Source organism: Vulpes lagopus, chromosome 5 (genome assembly GCF_018345385.1).
Source record: "Vulpes lagopus strain Blue_001 chromosome 5, ASM1834538v1, whole genome shotgun sequence".
Taxonomy (NCBI): Eukaryota; Metazoa; Chordata; class Mammalia; order Carnivora; family Canidae; genus Vulpes; species Vulpes lagopus.
In genome coordinates, this window is record NC_054828.1 from 1,929,532 (window position 1) to 1,952,755 (window position 23,224).

Genomic DNA, 23,224 nt, shown 5'->3' on the forward strand with positions numbered 1-23,224 from the left:
AGAAGCAGGCTCCATGCAGGGAGCCCGATGTGGGATTTGATCCCAGGACTCCAGGGTCATGCCCTGGGCTGAAGGTGGCACCAAACCACTGAGCCACCCAGGGATCCCCCCCGATTCAGCTTTTAATACTGACCATACGAGCAGCTTGCAAGACCCCTGAACACCGCACACATGGCTCCCAAGTCACGGCAAGCCTGAGCAGCACCCCACGGGGGTGGTTCTGGCCGATGGACCCCACAAAGCGAGCAACCCCGCGGGAGGAGAGGGACATCACCACTCACACCGTCTGCCTACAGCTCACAGGGCCCCACTTACCCACCAGGGGCCACACGCTGCCCAACGACACACACACGTGTTTCTAAACAGACTTGAACCCTCACGCCCGCTTCTCCAAACACATATAGGTTTTTCCCCAAGAGCCCGAGGCCTGCCGTCCACTCCATCCCACCCAGCCCTCCTCTCAGCGAGCGGCTGGGACTGGACGTGGACGTGAGGGGGGCCTCTCTCAGGCCCGCGGCCGGGGGCCCCTGGGATCCAGGCACAGCCAGGGAGCAGCAGCGGGTGGTGCGGCCGCCTCCCTAGACACAGCGCAGGGACGCCCTCCCGAGCTGTTGTGCCACGCCTGGGCCTGCGGTCCCCTAAGGTCTGTGCAGCCCGGTGACAGTCCCCTCCTCCTCCCCTCCTGCCTCTGTCTCTGTGCCCCGCCACGGCAGCAGGAGGCACGGGTGCTCCCAGCCACTCGGCTTCTCCCCCTCCAGGGGTGGGGGGCCGCTGCCTGCACAGGTGTTGTTCATGCCAAGGGCATCTGACTACTCCATGCACTCTGCACCCCCACCCCGGGTTTCAGAACTGCTCAACTGAGGTCCCATCTTGCGTAGAAACAGTGAGAGTCTAGAAAGAGTCTGTTGGGGTCAGGAGGATGGGAGAGATGTGGCTGGGGGAGGGGGGCCTTCTTGGCGGAGGGCAGGGGGACATGGGGGGGAGGCTTCTGGGCAGCCACAGCCTGGGTCACAGCCTAGGAACACAGCCTGGATCACAGCCTGAGTAATGGCCTGGGTCAGACTGGGGACACAGCCTGGGTCATGGCCTGGGGACAAAGCCTGGGTCACGGCCTGGGGACACAGCCTGGGTCACGGCCTGGGGACACAGCCTGGGTCATAGACTGGGGACACAGCCTGGGTCACAGCCTAGGTCATGGCCTAGGGACACAGCCTGGGTCATAGACTGGGGACACAGCCTGGGTCACAGCCTAGGTCATGGCCTGGGGACACAGCCTGGGTCACGGCCTGGGTCATGGCCTGGGGACACAGCCTGGGTCATAGACTGGGGACACAGCCTGGGTCACGGCCTGGGGACACGGCCTGGCTCACAGCCTGGGGACATGGCCTGGCTCACAGCCTGGAGTCACAGCCTGGGGTCAGACCCTGGGGTCACAGCTGGCTGTGCTCACACCCCTCTGCTCAGCTGCCTGGGTGTCCCCCCTCCCGTCAGGGCGTGATAAAGCCGGGAGCTCCCCACCCCCCAGCCAGGCTGCCATGTGGTGACATGCAGCCTCTCCTCCGAGTGCTAGCACCCTCTGTGTCCTTCACCCAAGCCCTCGTGTTCCTGGGGCTCTGTGGTGGGGACCCCAGGGGAGTCAGGGTAGGGAGAAGGGCACCCGGCGGCGACAGGCTGACCCTGTGATCTCTTTCCCTACACATCAAATGGCCACACGGCGGCCGTTATGTCATGAGGCACAACTTACCACAGAACGAGTGGCTTTCTCCTTCCAGTAACATCGAATTCGTGAAGCCTGGGGCCGCGCGTGAGAGGTAGGGACACTGTGGGTGTAGGCAGAGGGGCCCAGGGCGCCAGCTGGCCCCTGACCTGGACCCCGCCTGGGGCCCAACCAACCCGCCAGCCCACCGTCCTCCTGGAATCCTGCCACCGCGCCGCCCGAGCCCTACACGGCCTCACCCACCCGAAGCACGACATCCCACAACTTCTGTGGGTTTACTCCGCGGCGCCCCTGCCAGCCGTTCAGATCACGTCACGGCCTGGGGGGCAGCCCCGACCTGCTGGCCTGGCTCCCGCCCACCTGCCATGGCCGCACCCCTGCTGTGTCGCTCCACAGACCTGCCCGGCACACGCGGACACACGTGTGAATTGACTCTCACGGCATCTGTCCTTCCGCACCCGGTCCCTCCACCTGGCGGCACGTGTCACTCCTTTGTGTGGTTCAATCGTGTTCTGTCCTGCGGACACGCCGCCTTCGGGGACTCAGCACAGATGGACTCTGGCGGTGCTTACCCTCTGGTCTGGCAGCTTCAGGCCGCTGCAAAGGTCTGTGCGTGGGGCACGTGTGGCCGCCCGCCTCCACTGCTCCTCTGGGGGCACCCGGGTCCCAGGAGGGACGGCCCTGCCCGGCCACGTGACGCGCAGCTTTCAGCCCGACGGGTTCCCCAGGCAGCTGCACCCCGCTGCTCTCCCACCAGTGGCACGAGGGTCCTGATTCTCCACATCCTCCCGGCACTCGTGAAGGCCTGACTCGGTGGCGCTCCCCATGCCGTGCTCCCTAGAGTGCTCCCCGTGTGGGTGCTCCACACACGTGCTCCCTAGGCCAACGTCCTCAAGCACTGCTCCCCACACAGTGCTCCCCAGGCCGGCACTCCCCATGTAGTGCTCCCCACGCGGTGCGTGTGAAGGGGTGCCCTCCGTGGGCCTGCGGGCCTCTTCCTCGCCCCACACAGCAGCTTCCCAGGCGCGCAGGGGCCGTGCACACAGAGATGTCTGAGGAAGCAGCCACTCAAGCCTCCGCGGACCCCTCAGCAGGGCCACTGGTCCTGGCCTGGTCGCATTACAGCCCCTTGCATGTTCTGGAGACAAGTCCCGTCGAGTATGTGTCATGCAAGTACCCTCCCACACACCCACCGCGGGCGGCCTCCCTGCTTCCCTGCCGGTGTCCTCAGAAGCACAGGAGGTCTAGCCCTGGGCGAGGGCTCCCTGTCCATCCTCTCTCCCCGCGCGCTTTCAGAGGCGGCTCTAAGTGTCTGCCAAGCACAGGGCTGAGGACACAGCCGTGTCCTTCCAAGCCTCTGATCCATGTGGCGCCAGCATGTGTACCCGGTGGGAGACCCAGGTCATAGCCTGTGACCCGGGCTATGACTCAGGTCCGGCCTCAGTGCTGGGTGTGTGGCTTCTGGGGACTCAGCAACGAGCCCACAGGACACATAAGGCTTTATCTCTGGACCATGACCCCCAGCCCCGCCCGACGGAGGACCCCATGCTCACTCAGAACCCCAGCTCCCACCCGCACACAAGGCCTCCACAGCGTTTGCCCCTGGGCTGGGCTTCGTGGGCCGGGCGCCCAGGCCGCGGCTGGGACACATGCGTCACTCACTGCTGGAACGCATGGGAGGGGGATGGCACTTCCCTGAGCTGGACACAGCAGGCAACAGGGCAGAGAGGCCTTGAGGTGTTGTATCCCATGTGGAAGCCCACGGCGTCCGGGCTGTGGACGGCGATGAGGGGCCTGCAGACGAGACCTTCCATCCGCCACAGGGGCGTCGGGCACCCCAGCCCCCAGGCAAGGACAGGCGGCATCCCGGGCTCTGGTCAGCTGCGTCGCTCGGGGGTCCCAGCATGGCCGGCAGGGAGCCCAGCTGGACAGCGCTGAAGGGACCCGTGGCGTCCTCGGAGCCTCTTGGGGCCGTGTGCCAGCTCCAGTCACCTCCTGCTCCCCGGGCGGTGGCAGGATGTGTGGGGCTCACAGGCCCCCCCAGGCTCCCAGGGTCATGTCTCCGGCTCTGCACGCAGCCTGCTCTGCACCTGCCTGCCCGCGCCCTCGGCACCCGCTCCTTTCATGACTCCTCTCCACAGTCTGACGAGAAGCCAGCTGACGGAGGATGACTCGCTGATGACAAAGACAGACGCTCCTTCCCTGAGACGGACAGGACGTTGGTGGCTTCTGCTGCGCGCTGGCAGGGCGAGGCCCAGGGCCAGGGCTGCAGGGCTCAGGGTCCTCAGGGTTATCAGTCCTCAGGGTCCTCACGGTCCTCAGAGTCCTCAGGATCCTCACAGTCCTCACGGTCCTCAGGGTCTTCATGGTCCCCAGGGTCCTCAGGGTCTTCACGGTGCTCAAGGTCCTCAAGGTCCTCACGGTCCTCAGGGTCCTCATGGTCCTCCTTGTCCTCACGTCCTCATATTCCTCACTGTCCTCATGGTCCTCTGAGTCCTCAGGGTCCTCTCGGTCCTCACGGTTGTCATAGCAGCTCTGCGAGGTTCTGCCGATGGGGACAGAGGTGCTCAGGGCCCCACAGAGCCGCGGGCATGACTGTGGTGCCCACGAGCGGGACATCCTGGAGACGAGCCGGGGCTCCCGTATTTGTGTGTGAGGCTGTGGGGCCGTGCAGGGAGGACTGCAGTTTGCTTCAGGGTCTCCTGTCCTGACTGCTAAGTTGGAAGGACTCCCTGCAGGCCCAGTGGGTCATGGCACTGCCACGTACAGGCCGGGGAGGCGTCCGCCTGGACACGCCTGGGGCCCACGACGCAGCCAGGAGTTGCCCCTGCCTTCAGGAAGCCAGTCTTCCCCGGCGAGCTCCCCTTCACTTCTCAAAACCCCGCTCCAACGCTCCCTTGTGCATGCAGCTTTGCCAGGGCCCTGGACAGGAGGAGACGGCTGCCGCGGGGTCCCGCAGCCCCTGCCCCACAATCCGGCCCGGCCCCACGGTGCCGCGCCCTCTGGGTATCAGGGATTTCAAGTCAATCGCCCAGGAGAACACGCTGATCCGAACGAGTGAATGAGCCAATGGGCCAATTGCTAAATGAACAAATCAGTGCAGACGTGGGTGCCCCCACGCATCCAAGCTGCCCTGCTCAGTGAACGGTAGGGTTTGCACGCACTGTCCCCGTGGAAACCCAGCTCACGTGGATCCCAACCAGCCCAGCGACGCTCAGGGCTTCTCTTTAGTGGCCATGATCACACGTGAGGAAACACCGTGCACACAGAGCAGAAAACAGCAAAGCAAAAATTAAGTGAGACGCGAGCCGAGAAAATGCACAGCGTGCAGAACGCGAGCCGACAAATGTGTCCGGCCCCCCTGGAAGCGCCAGGTTTCAACCTGGGTCTCCGGGACCGGCTCCTGAGCGGGGAGGCCGGCGGGAGGGGCAGGAGTGCGGCCTCAGCGAGCAGACCCAGGTTCCCTTAGACTCGAGCCTGACGCCAGCTCTCCCTCGGGCTCATGGGGCCAGCGAGGGGCTGGGCGGCAGGGGCAGCGCTGGGAGCGTCCACCTGGGCGACACCGGGCAGCACCAGGCAGCGTGGGCGAGGAGGCGCGCTCGCGTCACAGCCAGCCTGGTCCAGTTTCGGGAGTCGGACAGCGCGGGACACACGGAGATGCACGCAGTTCCCCGGGAGTTAGGGAGGCCGCCCGATTGCACCCAGGGATCCGGTCAGCAGCACCCGGCTCCAGAATCCACAGGGCCGCCCTGCAGTAGCCGCACACCTGCTGGCTCCATTGCACGCCTTTCATGGGATGCCAACTGGTTGGTGTTTTTAATGAGGACAGACTATGCATCCTAAAAACCAAACTGGCTCCGTGACGAGCCCCTCAGAGCGGCAGATCCTTAAGACACTCCCACTTGCCTGCACCCTGACACCAGAATTTCCAAAGGACCCATCGAAGCTGGTGGTGCATGGCAGGCGGCAGGTGGCCACGGGGACTAGAAGGCAGCTGACACAGGGCCTGGGGTGGGTGGGCCAGCCGGAAGCCCGCTGGGCGTCCAGGGCACTGTGGGTGCTGCAGGGCCCCTGGGCCAGGAGGACACACCAGCTCGGCCCTCGAGGTGGGGTGCCCGGGACACTGTGGGTGCTGCAGGCCCCCTGGGCCAGGAGAGGCCAGCTCAGCCCTTGAGGTGGGGCACCCGGGGCACTGTGGGTCTGTAGGTGCACAGGGCACCTGGACCAGGCATCCCTGGATGGGTCTCCCCCCCCACACACCTACCCTGCCAGAGGCCCAGAGGAGCTGAGCTCCAGAGCTGACTCACTGTCCCTCACGGCCCCAGGCCATCCTAGGACAGGCTTATCCGTGACACTGGGGCAGGGGCCCCCATCCAACCTGTCTCCATCCCCCAAGGTGGCCTCGTGCCTCTACTATTCCCTTTCCAGGGGGGCCTCTGTGGCTGTGGGGGCTGCCTGGGGTCCACCTAGACCATCGGGAAGCCTGCTCCGGTGACACTAGAGTCTTCACCCCTGAGGTGCCCCCCAACGACTGCAAGTGGATTCCGGAGTTCCCGTGCTCTGAGCCCCGAGGATGTCCCGGCCGCATGCTCAGCACTTGCTGTCATTCATCGGGTGACCTCACAAGGGCTGCAAAGGTCCCCGTGTCAGAGGTCAGCAGGACATGGGCTCCAGGCTAAGCAGCTGGTTTGAACCGGGGAGGTACCCAGGGCCCCACGCAGAGGCTGCTGGGGAGCGACAGGCACGGCTGGGACCTGGCACCCTCTGCTGCGTCCTGCTGCGACCACACCTTCCGCAGGCCCCAGACACCAAGGCCTCATGTATCCCTGCGTGGGCGCCCCCACCCCAAGGAGCCCGCAGCTGCCATTGGCATGGCCCCAGGAGCCCCCTGGCCGCCTGCTCTGGTCACAGGGCTCGGCCTGGCTCCGATGTGCCCCCTATGGGGAGCCCCCAACCCCACTGTGGCCGCAGGAGGCCGGGTCTCACGTGGACCACACACCGCGGCCTTGTTGGCCAGCGCATGCCCCCCGGATGGCGCGGCCGCTCTGACGCCCTGGTGGGGGCCTCCCTGCACCCTTTCAGGAACACCCTTGATTCTGCTGCCAAGATAATTCCCAGAGGCACCGCCTCACGAGGCGCCTTAGTTCTGCGAGGATGTTAAAAGGGCGCATCTCAGCAGTCAGACGTCTGACTCTGGTGGCCATGGGGGGGCGACCATGTCCTCCCAGCCGCCCAAGGGGACGGGGCCCCACCGCGGGTGCCCGACACCTGCCACACCCGGAGCAGGGGCAGCCCACCCTCCTGCCGGTGGCCTCAGCCAGAAGCCACGGGCGATGGACGCAGCGGTCCCCAGGCTTTCCTGCCCCGGCGTGGCCTCCGCTCCCCTCTGCCCACAGCGACACAAGGGGCAAGTCCCTGTGGGCACGCCCGGGACCCTGGCTCCCTGCACCCGCAGCTCCGCAGACACCACATGTGCAGACAAGCCCACGCTGCCTGGGGGCGCAACCACCCCACGGGACTGGCCACCCCGAGGCCTGACCCAGAGAACGGGGGCCTTCTCAGACACCCTGGGCCGGAGGCAGGATGGGCTGTGTCAGGCGGCATGGGTGGCCGGCCGTGGGCTCTTACCGTCCACGCAGGCAGGCCGGGCTCTCGTGGTGCCCGCGATCTGCCCCTTTCTGCAGGCACAGCGAGCTGTCTGCCGGGCGATCGTCCTCCGGGGCTGGCTGCTGTCCCGGTCCAGGGTCACAATCTCACAGGTGCCGGCGGCCAGCTGACCTGCAAGAGAGGCACAGGCGTGGGCTGAGTGTCGGGGCTGGGGGACACGCCGCCCGCCCTCCTACCCTCGGGGGCACGTCTCAGACACCTGAAAGGACGCAGCGCTAACACGCTCTGTGAGCGCCAGCGCAAGGTCAGGCCCGCGACCCCCACTTCACACGCTTACACGGCGGCATTCGAGGCCCCGCCCGGCAGACAGGAAATTAAATGGGGCCCCACCAGCCATGCCCGGAAATGAAAGGTCCTCGTCGTGCTGTCAGGCATCTGATGGAAGGATCCAGACCGCACAGAGCACAGCCGTGGAATCCGCGGGGCCCCGGTCTCCCTGCCCACCTGGCCCGCGGGTGGTGGATGCAGCAAAGACCCCCTCCCGGGCCTGCCCACTGTGCAGGCTGCCCCATGGGAGGGAACAGCTCCTGGGAGGCACGGGGCTGGCGGGGAGCGGCGGGGACACACACAGACCACCTCCGCACGTGGGCTGCACACGCAGGTGCTGGTCGCACCCCTCACGCCTACTTTCCCACATGGATGCAGCCCCAGCCCCGAAGGATGGGGGCACAGAACGGGGCACGGCGGGGCCCCATGGCCTTGGTCGGCCTCGGGGACAGCACAGCACGCGGAGGACGGATGCACTGACCATGAAGCTGACCAGTGAACCCGTTTAAGCAGCGCCCCTGCCCCTCCTGTCTGGCCGAGGTCCACAGGGCCCCCGCCCGGCACAGGGACAAACCTGCCTCCTGCCTGGACACCGGCGCGGCTCCACGACAGCCCGCTGCTAACTCGGACGGTAAAGACGGCGCCAGCGCTGGACGGAGGGGGGTCCCCTCGTGGAAGATGAGGCTGTCCTTGCTCCATGCCGCTGCCCCAGTGCACCCCCAGGCTGCGACCCCGGCTGCCCCCTGCACGTCCATGCTGGAGAGCCCCCACAGGTCCTGTGCACTCATGGCCCCTCCTGGCACCTGTGTCACCCGCAGGCACCCAGCCCAGCCAGGGATCACGCACATTGGCAGGACGCATCACATGGAGTGACCACCCACCCCGTTGGCCAGGAGCTGCCCGGGCCACCTCGACCCCTGGGGGCGCAGGGTCAGGGTGAGAGCCACGAGCCACAGGGGCATCGGTGGGGGACACAGGGCATGCCCGGCCCTGGGCTCAGTGCGGTAAGCAGAGCCTGTGTGGACGGCACACGCGGTTTGCGGGGTGCATGGTACAGGTGCAGGGCAAAGGGGTAAGCCAGCGGGGCCCTCCTGGGCACCTCCTCCCCGAGCTGCGGGGACCCCGACCAGGGGCTGTGCCCCAGCGCCCCCTCCCTGGACGGCTTGGCCGCACACCTGGGCCTCCATCAGCTAACAACACAAAGAATTACGTACCGCACAGAAAACGAGGCAAAAATAAACAGGGTGAGTAGATAAATGCATGCAGCAGAGAGAGGGTCCTCGGGATGGAGAGGGGGCGCCTCCTGTGACAAGAGCAGTGAAAGCCCCGGAGACGAGTTCAGGGGGCAGCAGGCGACTGAGCTGGTCCGTAAGCGCGGCAGACGACGCTGGACTCGCGGCCCGGGGGACGCTGTGATGGGCGGCTGGGCGCTGCTGGCCCGACTCCAGGCCCCTTGTGGGCAGCAGAGGCCCAGGTCCGGGGGACTGGCCCCCCTTTCCTGGACACCATGAGCCCCGCTTGCTAATGAAGCCGCAGACCAGCCCTGCGACTCCCCGACTGAGGCGCTCATGGGCCAGCATGGCCACCCCTGCCCCCGAGCCCTGAGGCGCCTGTGCCTGGGCCCCCGCACGTCAAGGGGTGGCCAGGTGGGGCCAGAGCAGGGGCCTGATGGGGTCTCTGCACGTCCCAAAGTGCCCTCGCCCAGGGAGGCCGTGGCCATGCCGGCCTGACCCCATCATCCCCCGGGTGCCCCCATTCTGGGCCACACCCTGGAGCAGTGGTGCTGGGTGTGGGGTGACCTGGCTCCCCAGGGGCCCCCAAATGTTCTGTGTGTGCGACCGCTCGGAGATGTGACCCAGGGCAGGGGCCTCAGACGGCAGGTCCATGTGCCAGGCTGACTGGGAAGGGGCACAGCCTTGCGCTCTCCCAGGGATGGGCCCAGGTGCCTGCAGGACACGACCCCCTGCCCCCGCCCGTGCCCGTCCACAGCCGCAGGGAGCCCGCCCCGCCTCCTTCCTCAGCAGGCATCCCAGCGTGCCTCTGCTTGAGCACGTCCCCGGCCGCCCGGCCACCCGTGTCACAGCCACACAGACCAGCCCCTTGCCTAGAGCAGGGTTGCAAGGCCCGACCGCACGGGGCCACTGCGCACACAGGGGGTCAGGACGTGAGTGTGGCCCCTGTGGCACCACTCAGCCCTCGGACAGAAGGAGGAAAACCAGCCCCTGAGAACACAGGAATGCCCGACGTGGGACGATGACCATGTGCGGGGTGCACACTCCCCAGGATGGCCTGTCCTCCAGACGCCATTGCAGCGGAACCCCACAGCATCCCACTCGGGCGTCAGCAGGAACACGTGGAGGCTTCTGGGGCTGCATTAGGGGCAGCCCTCGCCGGCTGCCCTGGCTGAGAAACACGCTGGAGGCCCCTGGACGGGGCAGGTGCAGTGATGGTAGGACGGGGACAGGGACCCAGGGACAGGAGGGCCTACAGTAGGGAGGAGCTCCAGGGATGCCCCATAGACTCGGGTCCTGTGGGGGCAGAACCAGCGTCCCCCACCACGCCCATCCCTGGGGGAGGGCACAGAAGCAGACCATGGTCACCTGTGCTGACAAAGGCCCCTTGCACTTCACCTGGCCGGTGTCACCTCCCAAGCTGACCTCGACCACACAGGCCCTCCAGCACCCGCAGGCCAGACCAAGACCAGAGGCAGCACTTCCTGCCCCCGGGGGATCCCAGGCAGGGACATCAGGGCCCCAGCTCGGTGGAGGCACCTCCCGCCCTCCCTGAGCCTCTGTCCCTGCCTGGGCGGTGGGACTAACAAGGCTGAGACCACAGCAGGCAGCCTCTCTGCCCCATGCCCGGAGCTGTGGCTTGGGCACCTCCCACCTGCATCTCCCCACGAACCCCAGTGAGGCAGAGGACACCTCGGGAACGAGGCTACCCAGGTGCAGCTGTCCTAACGATCAAGGGGACAGCACCCAGCAGCACCACAGGACACCCAGGGCTGCAGGTGGGCACCCTACCCACTGGCACGGTGGGGCCTGCAGGCGGGACCCATGTCATCATGCCCGGGGCACATGGAAGGCGCCCCTGCCAGGGACGGCCAGCTCCCCAGTGCATGCTGGCTGCAGGGGCAGGAGATGGAGGGGATCCCTCGCTGCAGGGGCAGCAGTACCGCTAACCCTCCTGTGTTGGGAGGACACGCGCTCGAGACGCCCCAGATGGTTCAGGAAGGATGGATCTTTGGAAACCGCGTGAGGCCCCCTCTGCCGGGCCTTCTCTGGGCAGCACGGGCAGCGCCCAGGTCAAGCTGTGGGTCAGCAAAGCATGTTTCCCAGGCTCGGCGTGCATCCTCTGAGCTCCAGGGAGCCACGGATCTCAGGGCTGGTTACCTAGGAGGGGCGGCCGGTGCACACTGGGGGCCACGGGGGGCACAGGCCTCAGGACGGCCACAGAGTCCAGCGAAGGTAACTCCATGGAGGAATGAGCTCCGCAGCCAGGATCACTGGGAGCCCGATATGCAAACAGGGAGCGTAGACTCGGGCCTCACACCATCCGCAAAAATCAACTCGGAATGGGGATTAAATTAGAAAAGGCAATAATATAAAGCTTCTAGACTGGGATCCCTGGGGAGCTGCATGGTTGAGCATCTGCCTTTGGCTCAGGGCGTGACCCCGGGTCCCAGGACTGAGTCCCGCACGGGGAGCCTGCTTCTCCCTCTGCCCGTGTCTCTGCCTCTCTGTGTGTGTGTCTCATGAATAAATAAATGTAACCTTTTAAAAAAAAAAAGCTTCTAGAAGACAGCATAGAAAATCTACGTGAACTTCAGTTTGGCAGTGAGCTGTTACATACACACCGATCACGTGCTCTGGGAAGGCTTTACTGACGTTGAACGCCCCTGCGCTGGGGGGGCACCGCCCAGAGCACTGAAGGGAGATAATCCTTGCAAACCACACACACCTGACATCGGGCTCGTGTCTGGAAGGTGCGTGGACCTGAAAACTCAACCGAAAGAGAATCGACGACGTAGCGAAAATGGGCACAAGCGCCGACGACGGAGCTCCCCCCAGGATGGCCCAGGAGAACCTCGAATGCATGCTGCTCTCCAGAAGCCGGTGTGAGAAGCTGCATGTGGGGGATCCCAGCCCTGTGACGTCCCGGAAGAAACCATCTCACAGGGAAAATGATAAATGTGGCGGCGGCCAGTGTGCAAGGAAGGAAGGAGGGAGGGAGGGAGGGGTAGTTCGGCGAAGCTCAGAGACGCTTGCGTCCAGGGGCCTATTCGGGGGACGCTTGCTGTAACGGGACACGCAGCACCTTGCACCTGCCAGAAGCTGCATTACATCAACGCAACAAGTGACCTCGAACGTGCAGACGTGAGGATCCCGGAACGGCGTCCAGATGCTGCTGGCAGCATCCAGCCACGTTAGAGGCTCAGCGGTGGAACGTCTGCCTTCAGCCCCGGGCGGGATTCTGGGGTCCCCAGATCGAGTCTCACATCAGGCTCCCTGCATGGCGCCTGCTTCTCCCTCTGCCTGTGTCTCTGCTTCTCTCTCTGTGTCTCTCATGAATAAATAAATAAAATCTTTAAAAAAAAAAAAAAAGGAAGGACACAGCCTGTTGCACCCTGTGTGTGCTCAACACACACACAAAATCGGCGATGAGTGAGGCTGAGTCATGGGCCCCGGGGTTCCCAGGGGTTCCCAGGGGTTCCCAGGGGCCAAGGCCGAGGCACTTGAGCAACCAGATAAATAAAGCAGCAGCGGATCTGACTCAAAACATAAAAACACTCCCCACTGATGCCAATGCCCGTAAATGGGGGGGGCATCATCAAATAGGTAGGAGGTAAGGAATCTCCATGCTGAGGAAGCCCCACTAATGTCCGCGGATATCTGCCCCCGAGGACGCGCACCGCACGGCCACCACGCAGCCACTTCCTTCCAGAGAGAAGGGCCCGGAGGGAGCACGGAGACGCCGCTGCCGCCGAGGAGCCATGTGTCGGAGGCTGGGCCGCGCTCAGGGCACCTGCGCGGACACGATGGGAGGAGACGGCGCCCTCCACCTCTGCGGCTTTCCTGCCCCGGCCCACAGCCCGGTGTGCTCTCATGAATGCATGGGGCAGACCCGAGCGAGTGCCCTCCTGGGACACCTGCCCAGGCCCTCGGTGCCGCCCCGGCCGTGACACACGTGGGCCGTGGGAGAAGGTGCCGTGGACGGGAGAAGCCCAGGGAGCCGTGGGGCCTGAGGTTCTACGGGTCCTGGGTGGGACCCCGCGCAGATGGGGACAGGGTGAACAGACAACGGAACCCCGAGTAACGCACGGACCGGAGTCAAGGACCGAGGGATAAAGCGTTTCTCCAGCAGCAACGGAGGCCCAAGTCAGGGCGAGTAAGATGTTTCCAGCACGAGGAGGTGGGCACTTCCTAACCCACCTCCACGATCTTCCCATAAATCTAGATGCTTTCGGAAGCCACGAGGTCTCTTAAATACGCGTGGACGGCAGGAAGGAGTGCGCATACCGAGGAGCCCGCCCAGCAGGCCGCCCGCAGAGGCGTGCCAGCGTCTGACGCAGGGGCGTGGGCTGGGCCCTGCTCCCCCGCCACGCGTGTCCCGGGATTCCCAGAGCTGTTATGAGCCTGGGAGCGTGAGGCCCACTCGGCCTGGCAGCAACGACCTCACCCCTTCACCCTCCTGCCCCCCGGAGCCTAGAGTTGGCGCGTCTGGTCGCAACGTGACTCGCCTCCTGCAAACACGCATGAGCTGCACCCACAAGTGATGGGGACCCCCTCCCCGGCCAAAGAAGCCAGTGAGAGTGTGTGAATCCTCAGCCATCCCTCCATCAGCGCCTCTGCTGAGGTCCAAGGTGACAGTCACAGGGGTGCTCACCCCAGGTGCCAGGGGACAGCTCGGGGGACAGGGCCCCCCCAAGATTCTGAGCGCTGTGCAGAGGTAAGACGCGCTCGCCTCGATCCATGCTATTCACACAGTGAGTTTCTGAAGGGCCTGGCAGTGGGCACCTCCAATGCCCACCCAGAAGTGCCCCTGACATGCTCCAGGCAGCCCTGACCTCGGGGCTCTGCTGAGCCCACCCCACATTCAGGTCAGCACATCCCCCATCCCCCAGCTCTGAGCCACGGCCGCGCCCCTACATCCACTGGGCCACACGGGACTGGGTGCGCGTCAAGTGCGGGGGGGGGGGGGCAGGCGGGCAGACCCTGCCATGACCTCTGTCCTGTGGGGACCCAGGGCTGGGCGCGCTCCAGGCTGCGGCCTGGGGAGTCCACGTTGCCAGGACCCCGAGGCAGAAGGGAGGCAGCAGGGGGCCGTGAAGGGCCTGCAGGGCTGGGCGGGACAGGTCAGTCAGAACCTTCTAGAACCTGGGCCTCGGGCTCAGGCCCTGCTGTCCGGCTCTCAGGGGAGCCCGAGGGACCAGTCACGGGACACACGAAGGCACGGGGCAAGGGGGAGAAATGTTTGCAGGATGACAAGGGCTCTGACCCGTGGGCGCAGGGGAGGGGTGGGGGGCAGAGGGGCGGGGGGGTGCAGAGGGGCACGGGGATGCTCTGGGAGCTGCGCCCTCGGGGACGCCCCGCACAGCCCAGCAGAGGCCCAGGGACCCGGTTCCGGACAACTCGGGACGACTGGGGCCAGCCAAAAGGTTCCCTGACACCCTACCGCGCGTCCACCGCCCCTGTAGGAGCAGGTAAGGCCTGAGCTCGCCCAGTAAGGCATTTATGAAGCCTCGTGTCCACACCACACGGATCCCCTTCTTCCAATTCCACGTGCCGCGGTGACATAGACACAGAAACACAGACGCTGAGCCGCACACGGGAAGCGCCACCCACGCACGCGGTGGTGGCTGCAGCTGGGGCACAGTGTCCAGAGCCCCTCCGTCCTGAGGGGGGCAGGGGCACCCACAGCCTCCCGCCATTACCTCCCGTTTCCATGCAGCCCTGGGGTCCCGCACAGCCCAGACTCCCTGGGTTCACATCCTGCACCCGACACGTGCCATCTGCCTTGGTCTCCCCGTCTGACACACGACAGAAAGGCGTCTGGGCACTCAGGATGATGGGCCAAGGTCTTCTGTCACCAAGGACTCAGGACGGGTCCCCGCCCCACATGCCAGGCGAGGGGCGCTCCATCAACGGGCCACGGCGTGCCCACAAGTGCCTGTCCGCACAGACCACAGGCCACTGGGCCGCCAGGACCGGCCCTATTAGGGTCTCACGAGCAGCACGGGGCCAACTCTGGAGGCTCAGCATGTGTCTGGTCGCACATCTCCAGCCCCGGGACCCCCCTCACATCACCCACTGGTCCCTCTGACTATCCTGCCTCCTCCTCAGAAGGACCCTGTGACTGCGTCCCAGGTGAAAACCACGGAAAAACCCATGATCTCCCTGCATCTGCAAAGTCCCCGTGGCCCGGAGAGGGAACAGGTTCCGAGCTTCCGAGGGTCAGGACGCGGAGGTCCCGAGGGTCGGGGGGCACACTCTCCGGCCGACCGCACGCCGGGTGTACCTGGAGCATGACCCCCGATGGGCACAAAAATCACAAAAATCAAGGCTCCCAGCACCACTGTCCCTGCTTCTCGGCCAGTGAGCTCCTTGGGGTGGAGATGGACCCACCGATCCCCTAATGAGCCCAGGCTCCGCTGACCTGCGCGGTGCCCTGGCTCTGCTGGGCTGGCCTCACGGGCCCTGCGGGGTTCCTCAAGGGTCCAGCTGCCCCGGCTAGGGTGCCTGCAGTCCCCGAGCAGGGGTGGGAAGGGCAGAGAGAAGGCCTGGCCGTGACCACGTCCCACCGCACATGCCTCGGGGCCGTCACTCCTGACCTGCACGCCCAGGAGACTGTCCTCAGGACGTCACAACTCCGAGGACCCTCGGGGATGCTTCAGAAGAGCTGGACGGCCGGCCTCCCCTCTACGCCCTGCCTGATTGCTCCCAAGGGTGGAACGCTCACTGCCCGTCAGGGCCCACCCCACTCCCCAACACCTCTGTGGCCGGCGGGTCCCGTCCCCGGTGATCCCAGGCCGCCCGGCCCCCCAGCCCTGCACCCCCCTCCACGGCCCTGAGGACAAACATCCGGTGGGTGGACAGCATCCACGAAGCCTGGGCGTTGTGCCTATCCACATGCCTCCCACCATGGAGGACGTGAGAGGGTCCCCTCCGTTTCCCATGAACCACTGACTCCTTGCTCGGGGACGGGGACGGGTCTCAGGACAGGGGCCCCGCTGCTGCCACGGTTGGAGGAGGGGGATTTTATTACACCTGCTGGCACTAAAGAGGAGCAGGCACATTCGGGCAGGAAAGGAGTACAGCCCCTGGAGAGGGGCCACCTGGCCACCCCCATCGAGGACAGGCAGGTGCCCACGCACAGGGAAGCAGCACCCGGGAGGGGCCAGGCAGGGGCCAGTCTGTGCCCAGGGAGGCGTCGAGGGAGGAGCTACACCGTGCGTGTGCATGAGTGTGTGTGTGAACACGTGTGTGCATGTGTGCTTGGGGGTGTCCTCGCACGCCTGCAGCCTTGGGGGGGCGACACCCCCGTTCCAGCCAGGCCTCGGCCTCCGATGCTGCCAGACTTCCCGGACCCCACCATCCTGGCCCCCCATCGTACGGATGAGAAAACTCCAGGTTATGACAGACGCCGTGGCAGGATGTGTGAGCTGCTGGTAAAACACGGGATCCAGGCGCCCGTCACGATGCCGACGCGTGCGTGGACCCCGTTGTCACCCTGGGAACCGTGTGCCCAGCCGCGCATGAAATCCAGTCGTTCACAGCAGACACGGAGGGATGAGGAGTGGATGAGCTGCCTCCTGGGGATGCCTGGCAAACACTGGCGGTGCCTCCCCAGCCCCAGAGCTTCTAGAATGTGGCTGTTGGGACGACCTCCAGGCGAGGGTGGGGTCCCCTTGGGGCCTGTGACCCTCGCGCCCCAGGCCCAGCTGCAGCTCACAGGCCCAGAGCCGCCGTACAGGTGCATCAGGATGCCTCGGTCTCCCCACTCTGCCCAGAGCCAGCAGCCGCCGTGCGTGCACACCCAGAGGTTCCAGCGCACCTCCCAGTGCCCCGCTCCCCACGCCGGAGCCACAGCTGGGCACACGAGCTGTGCCACAGGGCAAACCACATGTCGGTCTGCAGACGGCCACCGGGTCACCTGTGTGTCTCCAGCCGTGTGATGGCAGTGAACACACGGGCGCAAACGCAGCCTCCTGCCCAAGCTGGGGGGCGGGGGGGCATCTTCCCACCGGGGGCAGCAGGTCGGGCACTGTGTGGGGCAGCTCCACTCCTGCCAGGTCTGCCCACGGCAGCGCGGGGGCCCCCAGCACCCAACACCCCCCAGGACGCCCCCAGGTGCCACCCTCCACCTGATGCCCCGACAGGACCAGGACGCACACGTGTCACTCCCAGAGCAGACTTCAAACTGGACCCTGAAAAAAAAATAAAAAAAAAAATAAAAAAAAAATAAACTGGACCTTGGCTCTGGGTTCAAGGCTACAAAGTCCCTCACATGAGATGTGACCTGGGTGGTCACCAACGTCCCGATGGAGCCGGAGCATCGCGGTGCAAGGACAGTTCCACGCTCAGGACGTGCCCACGCTCACCCACCACCCTCTCGGCGGTGCTGACAGCCACGCCCCGACCAGGCCCCACCGCCTGCCCCCTCGCACCCCCGCGTCCCTCCTCACTGCATCCAGCCTCAGACCCAACCTCAAGGTCCACTCCTGAGAGCAGGTGCAGGCCGTGCTCCCCCGTCGGCAGGGTGGGGATGCCCGCCCGGTGCCCGCAGGGTGCGGCCACCCACGCTGTCCTCTGGGGCCCCGGGCATCTCACCCCATGGCCCTTGGCAGGCAAGCAGGCCCCAGGCGCCCCCAACCGAGCAAGGAGTCTCACGTGTGCCCATCACATCAAGGCACCCAGACGACGCAAGGCCCCAGAGACACGCCCGCCCCCTGCCTGGTGCACGTGCTCCTTCCACGTGACCGCGAGGGTGGCCAGGGCCAGGCCCCGCAGGGCCTCTCCCCCTGCACGTCCCTCCTGACCCCACAGGCGCCCGCTCAGCACCGACACGCCCGTCTGCCCCTGACGTCAGGTCTGGCAGCACCGCTGGCATCACCCGTGGCCTGAAGAAATCCTGTGCGCGCGAGACGAGCCCTGCAGGGACAGTCCTCCCAGCCTAACGCCGGCGACATCACTGCCAGGAGGGGTTTAGGTTCTCTTTGCTTCTAAAGACGTGAGGCCTCACCATCAGGTGACCCTTTGCTGCTGATGCACCTGGCGCACCCGGCATGCCTGCACTCTCCTCCTGCCACGGACACAGCACCCTGTGTCGTGTGGGGGCCCTGCCGGGAGTGGCTGGTCTGCTGACGGGAAGGGAAGGAGGCCCTGCCTGGCCCAGGGACGCCCTGTTCCTGGCCCTCTGAGATGTCAGGCCAGCGAGGCCTCAGCAGGTGACAGGGCACAACCCCAAGGCCATTGGCAGTGCTGGGTCCTCGGACCTCGACCTCGACCCAGGCTGCCCCCCAGCACTCACCCCTCCTCCCTGCCAAGGTCCTACAGGTCAAGGCACAGGGGCCCGGCCCTCAGGGACAATCAGGGCACCACAGGGCAGGGCTTCGGCTCCAGGGACACGGAAGGACAAGAGTCACCAGAGATGCCGGCAGCACTGCAAACACTGGAACCGGCCCCGGTGCAGTGCGGCACGCTGTGTACCGGATCCATGCACTCTGACCCCCACGCGCCTCTGCCTGGCACCCGGCCCCAGACTCCGGAGAACCGATCCTGAATAAAGGCAGGCCAATCTGTGAGGGGCGCCCGGGCGGCTCGCTCGGCCGAGAGTCTGACTCTTGGCTTTGGCTCAGGTCATGCTCTCGGGGTCGTGGGATCCAGCTGCACACCAGGCGTGGAGCCAGCTTGGGATTCTCGGTCTCCCTCTCCCCCTGCACCCGCCACCCTGCCCCGGCATGCTCATGCTCTCTCCAAAATAAATAAATATAAAACCTTTGAAAAAAATTAAAAAAATAAAAGAATGGAGGTTTCTAGAAGCTGTTGCATCTGCTGCTCAATAAGAGCTGAAATACGGCAGCTAATAAAGAGTGAGCGCATGAATACCAATAAATAATAATAAGTAAATCGGGCATAAAGCTGTACTGCAGAAGCACACATAGGAGGCAGGATGCACAGGACATGGAGCAGCAGGGCCTCAGGGCACCGGTGGCAGCTGTCACAGTCCCGGGCGCCAGCAGCGAGCACGTGGGGTGACTGCAGGCTCGGCACCGTCCCCATAGCCCCCAGAACCCAGATACTTGAGTGCAAATCTAATGAAATGGGTACAAGACCCCCTGCCACCATCCCATTTGGGATAAGGACCCCTCGGGGACGAACCACCCCATGTCCCCCAATATCAGGGGCAGACTCCCTGCATTGTGCTGGGGACAGATGCCCCTCTGTCCGCTGCCCTTGCACACGTCGGGGCAGTAGGCGACGCCCAGCGTACTAAGAGCAGGGACCTCTCCTCCTGTGGCAGCCAGGGGCGCCAGGCATGCTCGGGGACGGACTCAGCGGGGCCAAGCTAGGAGCTGACCCCGGACAGAGAAAGGCCACGAGGCATCACTTACAAAGTGGGGGGGCCACGCTGCAGAGCGGCGCCCCTCGGGCACCTTCCTCCCCAGAAGCCTGGCCCTCCTCTGGAAGGGTGCTCAGCCCACCCCTGCCCCGACCGGTGACACCATGGGTCTCGGGCCTGGAAGCTGCCCGCCGCGATGACCGAGGTCCCTTCCTTCACACTCAGTGTCACCCCAGGGCTTGGGGGCACCCCCAGACATGCCTCCTCTTTCCAGGCCTCAGGCAGAAGGCAAGCACTTTCACTGCCACTCAGCGTCCCCTTGGCCTGCGAACTCAGGTGTCCACACGGGTTGTGTGTCCGGAGGCTGGACCCACCCTGGTGAGGGGCCACCTGTCAGGGCCCAGGAAGTTCCTGAGAGGTTCCAGGACATGGACAGCAGGGTTTGAGGAGGGTATTAAGGGCCCTAACCCATGCCCAAGGCTGCTGTGTCTGCGCCTGAGCAAGGTGATGGCTCACACCCAGGGGCTCCTGCGCCCTCTGCTGCACCCCTGCATTCCCACAGCGACGGCTGCTCATCCGCTGACCAGGCCAGTTACTGAGAGTGGGGCCTCCCTCCCCGCAACCACCCTCCTCTTTGCCCCCTTGGGTCGACTGAGTCAGGCACGATGAGCCCCCACCTTCCCCAGGCATTGCTAGGAGTGCCACTCCCTTCGGGGATCCGTGGCACGTGGCGGCTCAGAGGGCGTGAGCCTAGAACACTGGGGAGGCCCCGAGCCCCACGCCCCACCCATCCGATGCCCCTCCCAGGGTGCCAGGCCAGAGAAATGAAGCCCTCACTCCCCGAGGCCTCTTCCCAACACGCCAGGTGCTGGGCTCCCTTCTGGGTGGTGCTGGTCTCACGCTCACGTCCTCACGCAGCTCTCAACTTCTAATCGTCATGCGCTGCTGTTCCAGTCCTGTGTCATGACGCGTCCGCAGATGTTCCCTGAACCTGGATTTGGTGACGGCGCTCCTGCGTTCCGGGCAGAGTGGGTTTACGATCTTCTAGAAGCTGGACGGGAAGCGTTGTCTGCACCGAAGATCAAGGCGAGTCATCAGTACAGACCCTCCTGCGAGCCCCGGTGCACATGCAGGGCCTGGAGGAGGGGCTTCAGCAGACCCTGCGGACCACAGGGCACGCTCAAGCTCACTTGCTCAGTGGAGCTACAGCCCTCGAGAGGAAGCACCAGTGGCTTCCTGATAGCAACCAGATGTCCCTGCTTCACTGCACTGACCCACTCTGCCTTCTGAGTCCAGCTGGTTAGTCACCACCACCAGGAAGAAACCCCCAGGACCTCAATCCAGGTGGGCTCTGTACTGCTCAGCACCTGTGTGCTCCTGCATCACACAATCTGTGAAAGCAGATGTGCAAACATCTCCACCACGGTGTGCCCCTCTGCATCCAGCCTGGACACATCTGGGCCTGGACTGCCCCTCCTGCAAGCTAATGGGGCTCACCAGGCAGAGGGGACCCCCCCCAGCAATGCCCACCGTGTAGGCTGGACACTCGCCTGCACGGGGTTCCCGTCCTGGATGCTGAACCTGACCCTTACCCGAAGCACGATGCCCACACCGCACACACGAGAGTAGTCGTCCCTCCTGGGATCCAAACAGAGTGAACCCGTGTGCTTGTGCACGTGGCTCTGGAGCCCTGCCATGCCCCCGCTGGCCCAGCGTCCTCAGGCCTGCCAGCTCCAGGATGTGGGACAGGGGCCTGGGACGTGGCTGGCTCCAGCAAGCACAGGAGCCTCGGGTGGAGCACCCTCAGGACCTTGGCTTCCCCCACCAGGCAGTGGAGGCCAAGGGAAGGGCCAGCCAATAAACCCATGCACTCGGACACCCCTGGTCCCAGGTAGCTCATCGCCACACTTCCAACACCTGAAACTAAGAGAATAATCCGACCCAACACAATCCAGACACCCCAGGCAGAAAGAGAGAAATGGTGGGAGGGCACTGATTCTCTCTGAACCCTGGGAAAATCAGGACTTTGGGGCACTTTTCACCTATATTTCTATTTTTCTGCTATGAACATATCATATGTTTAAAAGTCAACGTGTTTTTATTGGTTGAACGAACAAGACAGCTTCTGGTTCTAAACTGTCATGCATCTCTTCACTCATCCCTGCTTCAGATTCCAGAAGGAACCTCAAAGTTTCGGTCCCACTTGTTCCTCAAGAGCAGCTGGGGTTTGCATCATGCTACCTGCAGCCAAAGGGCTTCCCGGCTCTCTCCAGTATCTTCAAATTACGCAAATCCACTTTCCTTGCACAAGTAAGTACCCACCACACACAGCTCCTAGGGATGTCCAAAACCCAGTCCACGATCAGATACTCTGGGTCCAAACCAGGGAGCAGAACACACGCCCACACAGCTGTGGGCTGCACCCTAACCATGGGGATAATGGGGAAGCCCTGTCACTTGGCACGGAGCACCCCCGGTGTTGGAGGAGCCTTCCCTGTGCCAGAACAGAGGTTCCCGGAGCTGCAGCTTCCAAGGCACAACAGCGAAAGCCAGGGTGCTTCCACAGAAGGGCCTCCATCATCCTATTACCCAGTATACACGCCTATACACACGTGCACACAGGTACACAGAGAGGGAGGGTGAGGGCAGAGCCAGGGATGGGGAAAGAAGAGGTGAGGAGTAGGAGGACTTGGGGGAAGGTGCCAGATCTGACCGGGGCATCCTGCAGCAAGACAGGCAGGCAGGGGCAGGAGCTGCCCAGTGGGGTGCTGAGCTGGCACTGGGACACCCACAGTAGGCAGACAGCAGCAGAACAGGGGTTCTAGCTGTGGAGACATGCAGGTCCTGAGCATGCACCTAACCTGCTCATCACAAGCGTCATCATCGATCATCACCATCATCACCACCATCCACACGTCATGATCATCAACCATCACCATCAGTAACTATCATTAAACATCATCACCGACATCACCACCATCATCGCACCACCATCACCGTCATCTCTGTCATCAGCACCACCACCACCATCATGATAATCCACATGATTATCAACAGGATTATTACCACCATTGTCACCAGTACCAGCACCATCATATCATTACCATCACCACCATCAACCATCATCACCATCAAGAACCATCATTATCCTCGTCGTCACCTTCATCACCATCATCATCATCACCACTGTCACCCCATCATGATCATCATCCATCATTAACCATCATTGCCACCATCACCACCACCATCATCACCGTCATCAGTCATCACCATGACCACAATCATCTACCCGATTATCAACTATTAACTTGATTATCACTACCACCATCATCACGACCACCGCCACCATCATCACCATCACCACCACCATCATCACCACCACTGCCACCATCACCATCATCAGTCATCACCATGACCACAATCATCTACTCGAATATCAACTATCAACTCGATCATCACCACCATCACCACCATTGACACATCATGATCATCAACCATCACCATCAGTAACTATCATTGACCAACATCACCGACATCACTGCCATCATCACACCATCATCATCATCATCATCATCATCATCATCATCACTGTCATCAGCATCACCACCACCATCATAATCATCCACATGATTATCAACAGGATTATTACCATGATTGTCACCAGCACCATCATATCATTACCATCACCATCAACCATCATTAACATTCATCACCATCAAGAACCATCGTTATCCCCATCGTCACCTTCATCACCATCATCATCATCACCACTGTCACCATCATGATCATCATCCATCATTAACCATCATCGCCACCATCACCACCACCATCACCATCATCAGTCATCACCATGACCACAATCATCACCTGACTATCAATTATCAACTTGATTATCACCACCACCATCACCACCATCACCATCACCACCACCACCATCATCATCACCATCCTGCGTTATCACCATGACCACAATCATCCACCTGATTATCAACTACCCACTTGATTATCACC

The 23,224-nt window shown here is 63.7% G+C and overlaps 1 protein-coding gene across 2 annotated transcripts in view; it reads right to left on the reverse strand.

Moving 5' to 3' along the window:
* Positions 1-23,224, reverse strand: part of TAFA5 (TAFA chemokine like family member 5) — a 151,132-nt gene that overhangs the window by 48,799 nt on the left and 79,109 nt on the right. For both annotated transcript variants that reach the window (XM_041756827.1, XM_041756828.1), the window contains exon 2: positions 7,346-7,495. In XM_041756827.1, the coding sequence (XP_041612761.1) occupies positions 7,346-7,495 (150 nt within the window). The remainder of the gene's footprint in view (positions 1-7,345; positions 7,496-23,224) is intronic.